Source organism: Elephas maximus, chromosome 8, assembly GCF_024166365.1.
Source record: "Elephas maximus indicus isolate mEleMax1 chromosome 8, mEleMax1 primary haplotype, whole genome shotgun sequence".
Lineage (NCBI taxonomy): Eukaryota > Metazoa > Chordata > Mammalia > Proboscidea > Elephantidae > Elephas > Elephas maximus.
The window spans coordinates 64,623,451-64,642,041 of record NC_064826.1 but is presented as its reverse complement, the minus strand read 5'-3'; the positions used below and the strand labels follow the sequence as shown (position 1 = coordinate 64,642,041).

The window sequence follows — 18,591 nt, the reverse complement described above, 5'->3', positions numbered from 1 at the left end:
CATCTTTTCTAACCAAGTTTTTCCTGCTTCTCCCGCTTCTGCCTCTTCTCCCCCACACAGAACTTTCTCTTTCACTTAAATTGTTAGGTCAGGAATAAGGTCACGTTAATTCTGATCATGTGAAGTATATTTTCAATGTTGAACAAGTTTCTCCTCATTTTCTCTATCTTTTATAAAAGTACATGTACTTTTGTGGCATCATAATGTCCCTGGCAACTGGTGGTGGCTCCCATCCCAGGTGTTGAAGATGCCACGGGTGTTCCTGCCTGGCTCATATTTCCAAGAGAGAAATATTCAAAGATGAGTTTTTGGCCCATCAATGCACCCCTGATCTGCAGGTGGCTGCTTGGAATTGCTTGCTCTTGGTCTTGTGCTTGGGAAATAATCCACAATGTTTCAAATTTAAAACTTAAAGGAGTTACTTTGGGAAATAAAGAGGTAGCCTCAAAACATTAGTTACTGGCATGGTTATTAATGTTATAGCCCTGAAAACATTAAGATAGTAGGAAAAGCTGGGTGGTTGTTTTCTTCTTGCATCCCTTGTAGAATTTTAATCATTCTAATTTCTTTTTTGTATGTTCATCTAAGAAGTAATTATGATGCAATAGCAGTTTAAATGCACTTTATTACCCACAAATCACTCATTTTTAACACATCTTACTTTCTACCTAATTGCCTTGGACTAGTCGGAATTTTATAAGAGATACTCGGCGTTACCGTATTACGGGAATCGCCACGGCCATCTGTTGTGACATAGGCGCGGATTCTTTCTTTTCTAACAGACAAATGAAGCCACTCATTTAAAAAAATGTTTAAGAGTGAGGCAGCGCTGGTGTAAATTCTTTCCTATTCTTTAGCTTTTCAGTCATTCATCTGGTCACCACTTTTATTATTATGGAGATGTGGGGTTCACCGAGAATCTGAAAGAAGAGATCACAGTGAATTTTTCTATAGCAGTTAAAGTGAAGTATTTTAGTTCCCTATTTCTTAAGCTTTAGGCATAGAAGTGAAGTTGATCTTTTTTCTTGAAATGCAAAAGAAAAGAAAAAGTTAGCCCTGCAGCCTGTGGTTTTTCCTTCTTAGCAAATTAGTGCTTCTCACTGTGCAGGAAAATGACATTGAGTTTTCTCTGCTATGAAATTGTTAATCAATATCGCCCCTTTAATGTCTTTCATTTTCAGTAGTCACGCAGGTGATTCTAATCGCAGACCAAGACTGCAGACATGGAAATGGAACAGATTGCTATACGTGTCTACCAAAATCTGAAATTTACATTACTTTTTGTCTAGCCATTTTACTTCTAGAAGTTTAACTTCCAGATATACTCACGAAAGTGCTCAAAAGACACAGGTGTAAGAATGTTTATTGTAGTATTGATAGTAACAATGAAAAATAGTGGCCATCTTCACTGATTAATAAATCTTTTACTCATTTATTTACTGGTTGCCGATTGGCTTTGTGTTCCTGTGTTAGATGCTGGAGGATGCACAGTCACAGCGATTGTGGCACTTTTACAGCAGTGGGGTTGACAAAACAAAACAAGAAAATCCAAACTCTTGCTGTGGAGTTGTTTTGAACTCTTAGCCACCCTATAGGACAGGGTAGAACTACCCCATAGAGTTTCCAAGGGAAGCAGACTGCCATATTTTTCTCCCACTGAACGGCTGGTTGAGTTCGAATCGCCAACATTCTAGTTAGCAGCTGAGCGCTTAACCACTGCGCCACCAGGGTTCCTCAGGTTGACAAGTTTAATCAAGTAATCACATACCTTTAGAATTATGACAGGTGCTACAAACACTGAATGAGTGCTTCTAGGTAAGGCGATTTTGGCGTACAGTGAGGTTAGCTTCCCAGAGGAAGTGCTTAGATACGCGGGATGAGCAAGTGTTAACTAGGTGAAGAAGAAAGGTGAATAGAGGTAAAAGCAGGAGCTTGTGTGGAGACCCTGGGGCAGGATGGAGCACCACAAATGGGAAGCACAGAAAGAAGCCCAGAGAGATGGGGGCAGAGAGAAGGGGAGAGAGGTAAGAAGTAAGGCTAGAGAGGAAGTCAAGGGGCAAGTTTTGGAGGGCCTGGTAGACCACCTTCAAGAGTTTAATCTTTAAGACCAACGGAAAAGTCCTTGAAAGGGTTTAGGCTGGACATGATAAGATTTGCATTTCAAAAAGAATACATTAGCCGCTTTGTGAAGAAAGACTGCAGGGGTCTGAGTAGATTACCGACTAGATTGCAGCTGGCCAGTTAGAAGGTTATTTTAGTAATTCACAATGGAGACGATGACACCTTGGGCTAGGGTGGTAGTAGGGAGATGAAGCTAGGAGGCATATTTTGAGGGGTAAAAGTCAACAGGAGTTGAGATTGGATTGAATTTGACGTGAAGTTTGGGAGGAGGAGACGTCAAGGGCAATTTCCAGATGATTTCTTGCAAATGTGTGAGGACTGACGGTTGTTGCTGTTTATGGAATTGATGAATGCTGGTAGAGGTCTAGATTTTAATTGGAAAGATCAGGCATCCTACTTTGGACAGGCTGAGTTTGAAGTGACAATAAATTAATTGTGACTGAGCCACACAACAAACAGAAAGCTATGCAACCTTAAAATGTGTTGTCATGTAAGAAATGTTCAAACTGTATGTTAAATGCAAACAAGTGTGATTCTGTCATGTAAAAAAGAGTGTGGTATGTGTGTATTTATGTCTCGGTGTATATATGCATGTGTGTGTGTTTACATGTGCATAAAATATAGAAAGATAGACGTTATTAAGAGTGAGTACCGTAAGCAAGAAGGAATCCTGGTAAGGCAGTGGTTAAGCCCTCGGCTGCTAACCTAAAGGTTAGTGGTTCAAACCTATCAGCCTCTCTTCAGGAAAAAAATGAGCCAGCCTGCTTGCATGAAGATTTACAGCCTCAGAAACCCTATGGGGTAGTTCTGCTTTGTTCTGTAAGGTCACTATTAGTCTGAATTGACTTAACGGCAATGGATTTTTTTTTTTTTTTTTTTTTACTGTAGCCAGTGGCATCGGAAGGGTTGCCATAGGTATGTGAGAGGGAACTTTTATATTTTATACCTTCCTGGTTATACTATCTGAATGTATTACAATGAGAATGTATGGCTTTTATAGCGAAAATTCATGACAGAAGTAAACACCCAATATGAGAGTATTTCTCTTTCAAAGATTTCTTAATTGGAAAGATCATGTAAGCATTATTATATATTTTTTATTTTGAAATGACATTTTTCCTAGCTTTACTTCTCTAGCCCAGCAGCTTTTACACTTTGCCTTTTAATTCTTTTCCACTAGATTGCACTATTATACTAGATTTTACGCAGTCCGTGTACTATTTTGTTTTCTATTTTTTACTAATTTTATTAATTCCAAAACAATGAGTTGTTTTGGAGATGAGGACACTAAAATAATGGTGCGTATAACTATTACGTACATTATCTATCCCTTTTGTTACAGGCTCCACTGGTGCTCCTTCTTCACCCGCTATTTCTGAGATAGAACACAAACAGTATTGTTTCTACGGCAGTGAAAACTTACCTTCTCAGTTTATGCCTTATTTGCGTTACTTAAGCAAAAGTTACCAAGAAAAGTGAGCAGTCTTCCCTTCTTCATTAACTATTCTACAAAAGAAACCTTCTTTTAGTGGAATTTTAATCCTAGCTTTTGATATTATATATAGCTCAAAGTTGAATTTTGTGCCTGTGATATTTATTGCTTTTGTTGCATTGTTTCCTCAGAATAAACACCTAAGAGTTTATGAGTCAGACAGAGAGTATAATATCAATATAACTCGTCTCTCAATACAATACATCTGAATTTCCTCATAAGGGTACAGGTGTGCCTTGGCACAGTGCTGGGCATGGGTTATGAATTTGTAAATGCACCATCTTATTAGCTCTCTGGGAGGCCATGTAGATAAGAGTTTGGGATGGTTGGAGCCTTTGGGCTGTTGCCCCTGGTCCTGAGCAACCTTTAATATTTACTCTACTCTGCCAGAGAAATATCATTTTTTCATACGTGCCATCACCGTGGGAAAAAAATGAGACTGTCATATAGTCTAGCGGTAGTGACAACATTTATTTATTTATAGAAGAAAAACCACATTTAAAGAAATCCAGATTTTCTTCAAATTAGTTAAATATTAATGTAATAATAGCTTACAGTTTTTGAGAATTTCGTTATGTACTAAGCACTCTAAGGGTTTTAAATGTATTATCTCATTTAATACTCACAATGTCTCTATCCTTATCAGGAAACTGAGGCAGAGACGTCGAATAACTTGCCCAAGGGACAAAACCAGGATTTGAACCTAGATATTCTGTCTCTATAGAATCTTTAACACTGCCTTTCTGCACTCTAACTTTATTTCTCTTTGAAACCTAAATCTCACCTAGCTTGTGCTAAAATTATAAAATTCTAATTATTTTTATTTGTGTTAAATAATTATTTACGCACTGCTGTGCCAGAGGACCCTTCTGTTTTAACATGGCTTGGAGGCTTCTATTCCAGAGTCTATGATTTAAAGTCTTGCTGCTATACTGTCTTAGGAATTTCTTTTTTGACAGCCTTCAGAAGTTGGGGTGGGCAGTCCTCAGCAAAGTTTTTTTCCCCCATAGATTCTAATTCTTTAGCTTTTCTCTTTCAAAGAATCATTTTTCTTATGTACGTAATAAACCAAAAAACTAAACCCAGTGCCGTTGAGTGAATTCCGACTCATAGTGACCCTATAGGACAGAGTAGAACTGCCCCATAGAGTTTCCAAGGAATGCCTGGCAGATTTGAACTGCCGACCCTTTGGTTAGCAGCTGTAGCACTTAACCACTATGCCACCAGGGTTTCCATGTACATAATACATAGGATTAATTTCTATGGGTATTACCTGATTGCTAGCAATTTCTAATCCGGGAGTCAGGGGAACCTTATTTTTTTCTAGAAAGAAAAATAAATTGAAGATAACGCCCCCCCCCAAAAAAACCAGTTGCCATCGAGTTGATTCCGACTTACGGCAGCCCCATGTGTTTCAGAGTAGAACTGCACTCCATAGGGTTTTAAATGTCTGTCATCTTTTGGAAATAGATTGCTCGGCCTTCCTTCTGAGCCATCTCTGGGTGGATTCAAACTGCCAACGTTTCAGTTAGTAGCCAAGTGCTTAACCATTTGCCCACACAGGGACTTCTAAGTTGAAGATAACTTAACTAGTAATGATAATAATATCTTAAATTACTTTCCCATTTTACTATTTGGAAACTCTATTGACAAGTAGCATATGATCAGGAACAGATGGTACTGAAGAAGTCCAAGCTGTTCTGAAGGCAATGGCGAAGAACAAGGCTCGAGGGGTTGACGGAATATCAATTGAGATGTTTCAGCAAACAGATGCAGGGCTGGAGGTGCTCACTCATCTATGCCAAGAAATATGGAAGACAGCTTCCTGGCCAACTGACTGGAAGAGATCCATATTTATGCCTATTGCCAAGAAAGGTGATCCAGCCAAATACAGAAATTATAAAACAATATTGTTAATACCACAAAAATACCACACGCAAGCAAAATTTGGCTGAAGATCATTCAAAAACGGTTGCAGCAGTATATTGACAGGGAACTGCCAGAAATTCAGGCTGGTTTCAGAAGAGGATGTGGATCCAGGGATACCATTGCTGATGTCAGATGGATCCTGGCTGAAAGCAGAGAATACCAGAAGGATGTTTACCTGTGTTTTATTGACTATGCAAAGGCATTCGACTGTGTGGATCATAAGAAATTATGGAAGAATGGAAACTCCAGAACACTTGATTGTGCTCATGAGGAAACTTTATGTAGATCAAGAGGCAGTTGTTTGGGCAGAACAAGGGAATACTAAGCGGTTTAAAGTCAGGAAAGGTGTGCATCAGGGTTGTATCCTTTGACCATACCTATTCAATTTGTATGCTGAGCAAATAGTCTGAGAAGCTGGACTATATGAAGAATGGGGCATCGGGTTTGGAGGAAGATTCATTAACAACCTGCGTTATGCAGATTACACAACATTGCTTGGTGAAAGGAAGAGAACTTGAATCACGGTGAAGATCAAAGACCACAACCTTCAGTATGGCTTGCACCTCAACATAAAGAAAACAAAAATCCTCACAACTGGGCCAATGAGCAACATCATGATAAACGGAGATAAAATTGAAGGTGTCAAGGATTTCATTTTACTTGGATCCACAATCAACAGCCATGGAAGCAGCAGCCAAGAAATCAAAAGACGCATTGCATTGGGTAAATCTGTTGCAAAGGACTTGTTTAAAGTGTTGAAAAACAATGATGTTACCTTGAAGACTAAGGTGCACCTGACCCAACACATGGTATTGTCAATCGGATCATATGCGTGTGAAAGCTGGACAATGAATAAGGAAGACTGAAGAAGAATCGATGCCTTTGAGTTGTGGTGTTCGGAAAGAATATTGAACATATCATGGACTGCCAGAAGAATGAACAAATCTGTCTTGGAAGAAGTACAACCAGAATGCTTCTTAGAAGCAAGGATGGTGAGACTGTGTCTTACGTACTTTGGACATGTTATCAGGAGAGATCAGTCCCTGGAGAAGGACATCATGCTTGGCAAAGTACAGGGTCAGAGGAAAAGAGGAAGACCCTCAACGAGGTGGATTGACACAGTGGCTGTAACAATGAGCACAAGCATAACAACAATTGTAAGGATGGCGCAGGACTAGGCAGTATCTCATTCTGTTGTGCATAGGGTCGCTATGAGTTGGAACGGACTTGAAGGCACCTAACAACAGCGGCAACATTGACAAGTAAATGACAGACTTTGCAGCCAGCCAAGAAATGGGTCCAGAATCCAACTCTGCCACTTACTAAACATATGACCTGGGTAAATTACTTAAGTTCTTAAGGCTTCATATTCTCATTATAAAATGAAACTAATCACACCTGTATTACATAGTTGATGTAAGGATGAAATTAGCTAATATGTGTAAAACCCTTAGCCTAATACCTAGTACTTAGCACTCAAAACATGGTGGCTAATGGTAAGAAGTAAGTCAACTAACATTTTTTAAAGAGAAACATATGAAAACTTTTTTTTAAGTATAGGAAGTGATCTTAAAAGTACCAAGGAGAGTTGTGCAAAGATAAGAAAGGGAAGAAAAAAATACAGACGGTCAGGGAGGAACATGGGGCGGGGCAGGAGAGGAAAAGAGATACGGGAGAGACGGGAGCTATATATCCAACTTCTAAAAACAACGTCTGTGTCCCCTTTGAGTAAAATATGAAATAAGACAGTTAACAGAGGAAGACTTGGCAGTTTGGTTCTAAGGTGAGTGTGTTAATCAGATTAAATTTCATCTGGCATATCCTGCTGTTTACTTGGACAGTGATGTTATTATTTATTATTTCTATTCTTTGACATTCTGATTAGCTCATCAGCAATCAGTCACTATTCACAGCTCTTCAACTGCTTTTACTAAACAGCAAACCCCTCCTCTCCCAGTCAACAAATTACTCAGGTTTGGGAAAGAGTAATGTCTCTTCAGAGTGTGTTTGCCCTAGGCCAGATAAAATCTAGTCATGCTGCTACAAGACTCAAAAATAAATCATGGAATCTTAAGACAAATTTTAAATATTGTATGGTTTCTAGGGAATTTGAGGGCATGCCAACCACCTTTGGATTGGATACAGGCTTTTTTAATTTTGGAGGGGGCATTGAGAAGTTGGCTAAATTGGGTGCAGTAATATGCCAGCTAATTGTGCGAATGTCTTCTTGGTTTGGGCTGTGTAAATCCAGTATGCATGTTATTCTTTCCCTTTGTGTTTATGAGTTAGAGCAAAACTCACATCCAGGTATAATTGAAGCACAGATTATCAGGAACCCAGGGAACACAATTGAGGTCTCTTCAATATTTCTGAGGATGGTCCATTATCTTTGGAAGAAGTCCAAGAACTGGTCCATACACATTGACTTTTCCTTATACATTAGATTTAATTGTGAAAAGTTGTTTATAGAACAAATGTGTTTAATATTAACTCATGTTTTCCCACCTTAACGTAGAAGTTTGTTCTCATAGAAAAAAGTGCTCTGGTCCTTTTCTAATGAAAATCAAACTCTAGCTTTTTCTCAGTGAGCATTCTGTACTTTATACAGATTACAAAATAATTTTCTATACCAGAAGTTAGTTGAGTGGATCCATAATCTTGGACATACAATTAAAAGCAAATAGCTATTTCTATGTTATTGAGATTTCTTCCTGAAAGCGTAAGGACTCAAATGTTTAAGTAGCCACACCAACTGTGGCATTGTTACTTGTCTTTAGTGACATTGTCTGGTGAATAGAGCGTCAAAAAGATGTCTTTTTATTTAGTTTTATTGGACCTCAGTAGTCTTTTTTACAAGCATATGGGCAAAATAGAACTTTAGGTGTATAAATATGAACTTTTAAAAAATGAATATGCTCAAAAAAAAATAAATAATAGTGGCTTTAAAATAGAGCAGTATCTATGGAATGTGTTTGAAACTCCTTTATGTTGCCTCTGTTTTTTAACTATTGAGGCACCAATCAGATTTGTTTTTTGAATCCTGTTAAAGCCAACTAGGCTGCCGTTATATTGGACCAGGAAAGCATGAGCAATGTTTTGTTGATTCACCAGCCAACGACATACAGTGGCGTTTAATCTTACGCTGGAGTTAGGTTCTAAAAGCCAGAGTGTAAGATAAAAATCCCATAGACTTCAATTTATCATAGTAAATCCTTTCAATCGCCTATAAAATACAGTTTGTGTAATTTTATGTGTATAACTCTGAACGATAATTTTTATACACAACATAGAGAACCACTGAGCTAGTATAAAGGAAGGAACAAAAGAGGTGCTGCCTGGGCACTCAAACCATTCTTTCTTTGTGGTAACTACCCAATCCATGGAGAAGTGGAGAATTCTAAAAGAGTACTTGCTTTTCTGCAGGGTTTACTCCATTCTGCTTTAAGATTAAGCCTCTATAATCTTCAGACACGTTGATAGATTGTTTTGGTTTTGTAAAGATTGAACTAGACAGTATACGTGAAAGCACCTTGCGTGTGACCTGTAGTGTGATGCATTTATGTAAGTCTAAAATGTTGCTCATAAGATCCACATTGTTCTTTGCAAAGTTGTAGAGAATTTGGCCACCTTCTTCCTGTCTTTTTAGGTTGGGATTTCCCACTGCCCAGCAGTGACTTGTGTAGTCTTGCAAATTGACTGCATCTGTGGGTCATTTGGGGCCCCGGGGGCATAGTGGTTAAGAGAATCAGCTGAATACCCTAGATTCTCTTAGATTCTGTAGCTTTGCTCTGAGTCAACTGGTATTCATAATTGTGTATGAGAATTACCTGATCAAATTGTATAATCCAGCTAATGACTCTCTTAGAGTTGTGAGTGTATATTTAATTTTTATTATTTATTTATTGTGCATGAATATATATTTTTAGAGCGCTCCCGAGGTGATTCTTAAACAGCCGTCATGTTGCCTTTGGAACCCAGTGAGCAGGAGAACTTTGCGGGGGTAGGGTATTTTGTAACAAGTGGCTATTAACATTTCTGATCCTATTTTAGTTTAAGTCACTCAGGAAATGTCTATGGTATTTATGTTTCACCTAGATTTTAAAGTATATCATTTCCATTATTAAGTGACTCAACCATTTACTTAGGCATATAAGACTGGTAGTTTAGTAGGTATACTTAAGTTAACATATTTAAAAAATTGAATACGAATTAAGTAGTTTATTTGCTTGGGTGGTAGGGCCTTTGATTTCTACTGTTAGGTCTCACTGAAATAATAGCCTGAGGTATTGGTTGGTTTGTCTTTACTAAGCTGGGTTTTGTGTTCCATTCTTTTTTCATATTTTAGAAGGGAACTTAGTATTTCTCATAATTTAGTTTAAATTCAAAATTTTATTGAAAATTCAGTTTGAAAAGGAAATATCCATTTCATCTCCGATTTATTAAGAAAGTGGAGCTCAACATTAAGTGTCCTGTTCTGCAGCAGATGTTTCTCTCTTATCCTTATTTTCTGGTTTATGATATATTTTCCTTTGCTTGTGCATGCTTGGTCCTACCCATTCTAGTTTTTCTTTGATTGCACCTCATTGTTTATGCTGCTTTTCTTTCTCTTCAGTCTCTTCCTTTCTCCTGGCTTCTCTTCCTCAGCTTATGAACAAAATTTAAATCTCCCCTTGCTAAAATAACCCTTCTCTCTGCTACTCCTCACTCCTCAGCCTATCCCTTGATCTCTTTGCTTCCCTATACTGCCAACATCCCTTGACAGGGTAATCTATATTTGTTGTATCTACATTTTACAGTCTAGATTCTACTCTCACCACTTTTTTGGAACTCCACTTTCAAGGAGTTGCCAGTGACTTCTCACTTTTCAAATCTAGCAGTCTTTTCCAAGCTCTCATCTTCTTTGGCCTTTTTGCAATATGCGAGGGCCTTTTTCAATATGTTTGAAAGCTCTCTTCTGTTGGTTTATGTTGGAAACCCTGATGGTATAGTGGTTAAGAGCTACGGCTAACCAAAAGGTTGGCAGTTTGAATCCACCAGGCCCTCCTTGGAAACCCTATGGGACAGTTCTGCTATGAGTTGAAATTGACGCGACAGCAATAAATTTTATTAGCTTATGTGGCACTTCAGTCGTAGTTGTCCAACCTGTCTGCCTTGTCTCTTCTTTCTTTGCTGAATCCTCCTCTGCTTTTGCTGTCTTTAAATGTGCTTAATACTTCTTGCTTTTGCGGTCCCTCCTACTTTTCATGCATTCCTTCTTTTGACATATCAGCTTCAGAATGTAGAGCAAATTTATTGGGGGCACACTAGTAGGGCCTACTCCAGGGAACTATTGGGCTTCACTGAACTGAGAGGGAACTGACCTGAGATGGCCAGAGAATAAGACTAGGGTGGAGAGCCAATGTTACAGTCAGAAAAATAGTGCCCAAATATCAAGTCCGAAAGGAAAGGATAAAAAATGGAAGAGTGAGCAGTAAGATTGGTGGTTTGGATGGTGGGAAACAGGGTAGAGCCATATCTGATGAATGGGTCAAGAATAAGAATGTGTTTCTGGTTCATATTATTCTTCATGGGACCAAATGTGTGTTACCTAGGGGCATGGTATCTTTAAGGAATCGCACTGGGTGTTAGCTTCAACAGTCATTTCTCCTAGGGTTGAAATTCACATCGGCATCTGAAGGCCCATATCAGAGCTTTTTGTCCGTCCTCTTCCTAGATAGTTTCACCTGGATACCAACTGGCACATAAAATTTAACATATTCCAAATACATTCTTCATTTTTCTCTTATAATTAACTCCTAGCCAGAGACGGTTTGCTTTTCCCTCTGCGTTTTGGCATTATATGTGTGTGTATATTTCTATACATGAATTATCAAGCCTTAGAGATTGTAAACTTACAGGGCAGCAAGTGTGTCTTATTTACCTTGTATCTTTCCACATTCCTTGTGTTGACATGCTGGGCTGGATGGAATCTGATCCCAGTTAACAGTAGGTGATCTGTGATAGTCATCTTTAATTTAACATTAATTTCACTTTTTGTGCATTTGTTTTATTCTGAAAAGCTTTTTTATTAAGCTGTACTGATGGCATAAATGGAACAGTTGACTGGAAGACCAAACAGGCCAACGGTTTTATTATCAGCAGAAAAGTGGCTGCTGGGAAGAAAGATGGTGAGTTTAGGTGGTAAATCTAAATTCCTTTTGAGAATTCAACTAAATGTCTGCTTCCAGTATTCTTTTGCGTTTTCAGTCACTTTTGGGGGGGGGAGGGGATTTGTTTTTTGACAAGTTAATCTGAAAAAATTAAATTTTGTTTTTCTAATCTTCTAAAACTTCTGATCCTCTATGTCTTAATCCGTTACTTTCTAAGTTTTTTTCCTTTGCCTTAGCTTTGCCTTTTTTTTTTAACTGAAAATAATTTCTGTTTTTAACCTATTATTGCCACTTGTTCATTCACTTTATCTTGCCCCTTATAAAAATGTCCCAGTGTGGCTAGTATAAGAATTCGTTTAAAACATTGTAGGACGTTAAGAAGTACATTTAACATACATCAATCGTAAAAAGCATTTTATAACCTTAGAAAAATTGTCATGAAATACGATGGCTAATGTTAGTTAGTTTTTGTTACCAAACGAAATTGATATGTTTTGCCATTAAATAATTCCTGGGCACTCGTTTTCTATTGGAAAGACGACATGACTCTTAATGATTGATTGTTCCTTCTAAATTTTTTTTCCATCTTTAAACGCGAGCCTTGGTGATACAGTAGTTAAGAGCTGTGGCCGCTAACCAAAAGGATGGCAGTTTAAATCCACCAGCTGCTCCTTGGAAACCCTGTTGGCCAGTTCTACTCTGTCTGAAAGGGTCACTATGAGTTGCAATCGACTCAGCGGCAACTGGTTTTTTAATCTATAAATGCAGCAACAAGTGTGCCAGGACCTTTGAAAAAATGCATTTCATTAGGGGAGAAAAAGACTTACTTTACAGTCAAAATATTAGCTGTTTTCAAAATGTCAGTTAAGTGAATTTTTACTTAATCTTTCTTGATTATTGATTCTTCCTTTCACCCCCAAATATTGGCTATATGTGCTTACAAACAGTAACAGAATAGTAGCCTGGTTTCCATAACTTTGGAGCTGCCAAAGGGTCTATAAAAACCATAATAACTTTTATAGTTAAAAAAGAATAATAGTTATCTGTGATAAAATGGCATTCTGCCAGATAAAATATCCTAGGTACCAGTTCACCTCTTTTTTTTCATAGGTCCCTGAAGTTTGGATCACCAACATTTTTTTTCCAGTTGGCACCAAATTGTTCTTCAGCTGGAATCTTCTCACCCTAGATTTGTTTCACTGTGGGACAAAGATTCTCAATATATATTCCACCCTGTTGTCTTTGAAACAAATACCTTTCATCTTTGTTGCTAATATCTATAAGAAAACAGTTTTAGTAACTATTACTTCTCATGAAACGATCACAAAAATTTGTTTTAAAAAGCACTAGATGCACTTATTTCAGGTTCTCAGCTCATTGCCCGTACCCTCCTTAGATATTCCCAGGGAACTCTAGCAGTTTCCTTCCTGAGAATCACCCTTGACAATCTTTACCTGGCTGGTTGTGCAATCAGGCTGAGGGGTTTCAGCTTTTTGGCACAGCTGTTACTGTTGGTAGCAGCCATTGAGTCAGTCCCCGACGCCTAGTGATCCTAGTGCACAGCAGAACGAAACGCCGCCCAGTCCTGCACCATCCCCGTGATTGGCTGCAGGTCAGACTTGACATATCTACTCTTCCTTTTTTTTTTTTTTCCTAATCTTTTCTCTAGCTATAGGCCCTGGATGGCCTTTACTCTTGGACCCTGCATTGTACTTCTGCTCTGTTATCCCTGAAAGACTTTGGACCTGCTCTGAATCTTGGTTCCCCACTTGATACCCCCAGAAGTCTTCCTCTGGACTTCACATCATTTTGTACTAAATTGTAGTCATCCTTTCTTGTCAGTTTCTTCTCTTTAACTTCAATCTCTAGAACTTCTATCCTCTCATTGGGTATGCCCCTCCTGTTTCTGTTTGATTTGCCAAAAGAGTACTATCTAACTAGCTGTCAAATCCAGCTTAGTCATCTCTTAAGGTGCTGTCTTAGTTATCTCGTGCTGCTGTAACACAAATTCCACAAGTGGGTGGCTTTAACAAACAGAAATTTATTCTCTCAAAGTTTAGGAGGCTGGAAGTCCAAATTCAGGGTGCAGCTCCAGGGGAAGGCTTTCTCTCTCTGTCAGCTTTGGAGGAAGGTCCTTGTCATCAATCTTCCCCAGGTCTAGGAGCTTCTCAGTGCAGGGAGCCCAGGTCCAAAGGACACACATGCTCTTGGCTCTTTTTATTCAGTGGTAATGAGGTTCCTTTCCTCTCTTCTCACTTCTCTCTTTTGTATCTCAAAAGAGATTGACTCAAGATACAACCTAGTTCTGTAGAATGCATCCTACCTCATTAACATAACTGCCTTTAATCCTGCCTCATTAACATCATAGAAGTTAGGATTTACAACACATGAAATAAATACATCAGATCACAAAATGGAGGACAACCACACAATACTGGGAATCATGTGGCCTAGCTAAGTTGTCATACATTTTTGAGGGACGTGATTCAGTTCATAACAAGTGCTAGTCTTAGTGAAATGTGTTATTCCAGGACTCTTACATAGCATACTCTAAAATCAAGAGTTACCTGTCTCTTCCTATTTCAAACAGCATGGTCCCTTTGAACCTCAAACTGATTTTCTTGGGACTTGACAGATACCTGTAGTTCTCAAAATAGAAATGGTTGCATCTTGAGTCTGCTGAGGTAACCAGTTCGGGTTACCATGGTCTCTTATTTCCTTAGTTTCTCTTGGACTTATCTTTAGATTCTTCTCCCTGCGTAGTCTCCTCAGCCTATTCACATCCTACCATTGTAGTTCCTGTATTATCAAAATATACAGAGAGTAATAAGTTTCATCAGTGGTATGAAGAAAATTGATTCATTACTTTTATAGTGATAGTAACAAATTATCAGTAACATGTATAGCAAAGCCCTTTGAAATGCTAGCTCACATATCAAAAGGTGGAATCTTTGAGATGTTTTTGACCGTGAATCACAGGTCTTTTTGACAGTTTTTCCAAGAGAGCACAATAGATTATAAGAACATTTATACAGTAAAATAACTTTAGCAATTATATTTTTTCTATAAATTTCCATTTAGTAATATTTCCATTCTTGACTTTGGTTGTATGATGGTACCACTTCTGGAAATAAGATTCTGAGGAATTTGAATACCTCAGACCAATGCATTTGGTGTCATTCTATGTCTACATACTTTAAGTAGTTATGAAAATCATAACACTCCAAATATGGATTACCTTCTCTTTTTCCTGAGGTGGGATGGGGGGAACAACTGAAATTTACCCCTGGAATAATTTAAATGAAAAGGGTATAAGCCTTCACATTGCTCGAATACATACTTCACTTACACAAACAGCTTCACATTTTCCTGTCCTACTCAGGACAACTCAGGTTCTAAAATGGGTTAGTCTTAGGCTTATTGTTAGACTTTTGTCATTGCTTCTTTTCTGAGGAACTAAGAGAAAGACAAAATCATTCTATCTTTATTTCCTAATTATTATTATTTTTTTTTAATTTTAAACTTTAATTGGACACTTGCAAGAGTGAGGTAATATGTACTTTGAACAACTTGTTAGAATTCCCTCCTACCATCTTGAAGTACATTTCTCCTTGGCTTATGACAGCAAGAAGTAAAGATAGACTATCTCTCTGATGACCTCGCTTCCTTATTGGTTGGATAGCAGCAGGAAGTACCCCTAGGGCTGAAAATAAACCTTCTTTGCCTCTGAAAGGTGGAAAAGTCAGGGGAAGAATCAAAAAGTTCCAGGAATGCAAAGAGCTATCTAAGAGATGTGAGCTTCTCCTTCCGGGGTCTGGTTATGAGGGCTGCTGCCATGTCTGCTTTCCTATATTCCAGGTTTGTTTCTTTATTTAAACTAGATTGTTGAAATTGTGATTGTCAACTCACATCTTCCAGTTGTGCTGTATGATTAAGAGAACTTCATAGAATGAAGTTAGACTGTCAAATTCTGGTTCATCGTAGAACAAGGAGAGGTAGTTAAGAAAATTAAGATTTTGTGCAATATAACAAGCATACCATAGTGGGATATAATAATAGAAATAATAGCATGTACAGCCACCAAATGTATGAACTTATGTTTTCAAATCAATAAAATACATTAAGATGAGGGTTCAAGTCCTGTTTCTTCCTTTCGCTGTTCCTGCAGGCTTGAACCGGTCATTTAGTCTCTTTGCGTTCAGCTTTGTCATCTGTAAAATAAAGGACTGAACTCTCCGGAAGAGCAAATGTCAGTGGATTTACTTTACATGCCAACTCTAATTGGTAGTAACTGTTAGGAATTCTGCAGTAAGTAGGATGCTGAGGCCATATCCCATCTCAGCAGGAAGTGGTGCTGTGCTTTTTTAATAGGGAAAGATATTTGGCATGCTCAGACAGGATGACATCTAAAGCCCTTTTCAACTGTAGCATTCTGCGAGACTAAGTATATTGATCACCAATTAACAGTGGTTTGCAACCTCTTTCCAACTGACATTTAAGAAAGAAAATAAATAACAAAACCCTGCAATTAGTATGTGGAAGATCAAGACTAGTTTAGGAAAATTAAAATAAGTGGCTTTAGTTGGAGGAGGGTTGTCACAAAGAACCACTTCTGCTTTTTTGTAGAAAAAGACCCAAGTAGTGGTTTCTTTTGTAGCTCATGTAAAGAAAAGTGGTCATTATCTTAAAGGATTGACCTGTAAAACGGCAATCTAGTGCCTTCCCTGTGATGAATTCTACAGCTTAGGCAAGGTGAATGAACTACCTGAGACTGAAGCAAAAAGGATAGCTGACCACTGAAAAGTGAATGGCCTGCAGTACTTTGATGCTGAGTAAACTCAAAGGTGAAGGGCAAATGGCTGAGAAAGCCTTTGATTCAAAGCCAAGATTTGAAATAAAGCTGGATTGATCAAGCACAAGGTAAATCAGGTTGTGTACCTAGATATTGATGCCTGTTAAAATATTTTTCTACAGTAATTATCTGGTTTAATAATTAAATTTTAATTTGACTACAGAAATAACATGTTAAAAAATGAATTAGGGAGGAAACCATAAATACATTAGTCTCTAAAAACCCTGAAATGAGTTCCCTCGTTGCAGAGAGCGCAAATGGTTTCATCTCTTGTAATCAATTGCGATTAATTGGTAGCAGCTTCTCGGAGTGCTCTGTATTCAGGGGCTCTGAGCCTCAGAAATAGCTTTTAATTGTTAACACTGTAAAACGTAAGACAAGAAGCCCTTATATTTCCTGCCAGTACTTAAAATTTTTAATTATCAGGGATAATCATACCTAGCTATTTAGGCAAAAAATATATTTTTTAAAAGTTGTACCAAGTAAGTAGCTATTTAATATTCTCTTTATAGCCTAAACATTTAAAAACCTCCTTTATCATTCTTACCCTAAATATTTGTAAGTAATTTGGACTCAGTTAAAGCACCCTTGTGATACAATAGTTATATATTTAAAACTTTTTGGACATGACAGGCAAATTAACAAAATTGAAGCACTTTTAGAAATAGACTTTAATTTCTTATTAATAAGTTACTTATTAACGTTGGTTTGCTATGGTATTCTTATCCTGATTTAGTGATTGCTAAAGGTACTTGTTTTTTTAAAGGTACTTGTAGGATCACAATTGACTCGGTGGCACACAACAACAACAAAAACAACAAGGGTAATACAGGCAGTCCCCGGGTTAGGAGCAAAATCCATTCCTAACTGTGTCTTTCAACACTAGTATGTAAGTTGAATAAGGCACCTACAGTTCTTACTTAGCCTTACTTTAGTGCAAGAAAAGGTCTGAAGACTTTTCGATGATTTAAAAGCTGCGTGTACAGCAAGCGATGAAGAATTTGTTGTGAGGAGGGGTTGGTTCTGTCATTTCAAAGTGAGGGCAGATTTACATAACACTAAAGGGCGAATAGGAGTTGTCCATAAGTCGGGACCTTTGTAACCTGGGGTCTTGCTGTATATCATTTAATCAATAGATTGCTTCGTTTAAATCATGCAATCTATTTCCCACATATCAAATATGTAAGAAATCATTTTATTAAAAAAAAAAAGACAGAACATTAAATCCATTTATTTTGAGGGTTCATGTTTACATAATACATGTGTTGGATTTAAGACTTTGAATTGTGTACTTATTTATTTCTGGATGTATTTAATATGGAGTTTATGCTCCCATCACCTCAAGGAATGGCTGCATTCCAATTATAGTAAGATCATCTATTCAGAAGTGTACCGTGTCAACTAGGAACCAGGAAATACCCCACTAAAGGGTTTTTGGGCGGCCAAAATAGATGCTGCAAACGCAAGGCGCCTGTGTTTTACGGCTACCCGGGCCCCGTGTGCATTAAGTCAGCAGGTTATTTGTTTCTTTACGTGCACTCCCACTTCATTTGGTAATCTGGTTTCTAAACCTGTAGCTGATTAATAGCAGCAAATTAGAAGGGCTAGAGAAGCTGCTATGGAAAACCTACTGATTGCAATGAGAAATGACAGCTGACAACTTGTCTACAGAGGCAAACACAGAAAATCTATAAAACACACAACCTTAAAAAGCATAGCAGACTACTGCAACCAGCTAGCATGATCGGTAAATGACAAGGCACCCAAACAGTCCATAAGGGCGCCTCTGTGTAATAGACCAGAGTGCAGTAATTGATGTGCAAAATGATGACCTTAAACCATCATGAAAAAGGATCGACCACTGAGCGCTTAGAAAACTTAGCTCTCTGGAGTGCTTCAACCCTTGGGGTTCCTGGTAAACTGAGATTTTTCTATACTCTCTTAAACCTTAAAAATTAGAAAATGATGATATAAATGGACCCTTAAAAATTAATTTGTTGATAAAGCATCTAAGAGAGACATACACATAGGTGCCTCATAAAGGTGAC

General features: G+C 38.0%; 1 protein-coding gene across 2 annotated transcripts in view; it reads left to right on the top strand.

Annotated features, from left to right (window-relative positions):
- SGCE (sarcoglycan epsilon) overlaps positions 1-18,591 on the top strand; it is an 80,674-nt gene that overhangs the window by 6,326 nt on the left and 55,757 nt on the right. Inside the window, exon 2 of one of the 2 annotated variants that reach the window (XM_049893573.1) lies at positions 11,602-11,709. The exons of the other annotated variant lie outside the window; for it this stretch is intronic. Coding sequence (XP_049749530.1) covers positions 11,602-11,709 — 108 coding nt within the window. The remainder of the gene's footprint in view (positions 1-11,601; positions 11,710-18,591) is intronic. 2 annotated transcript variants of the gene reach the window in all.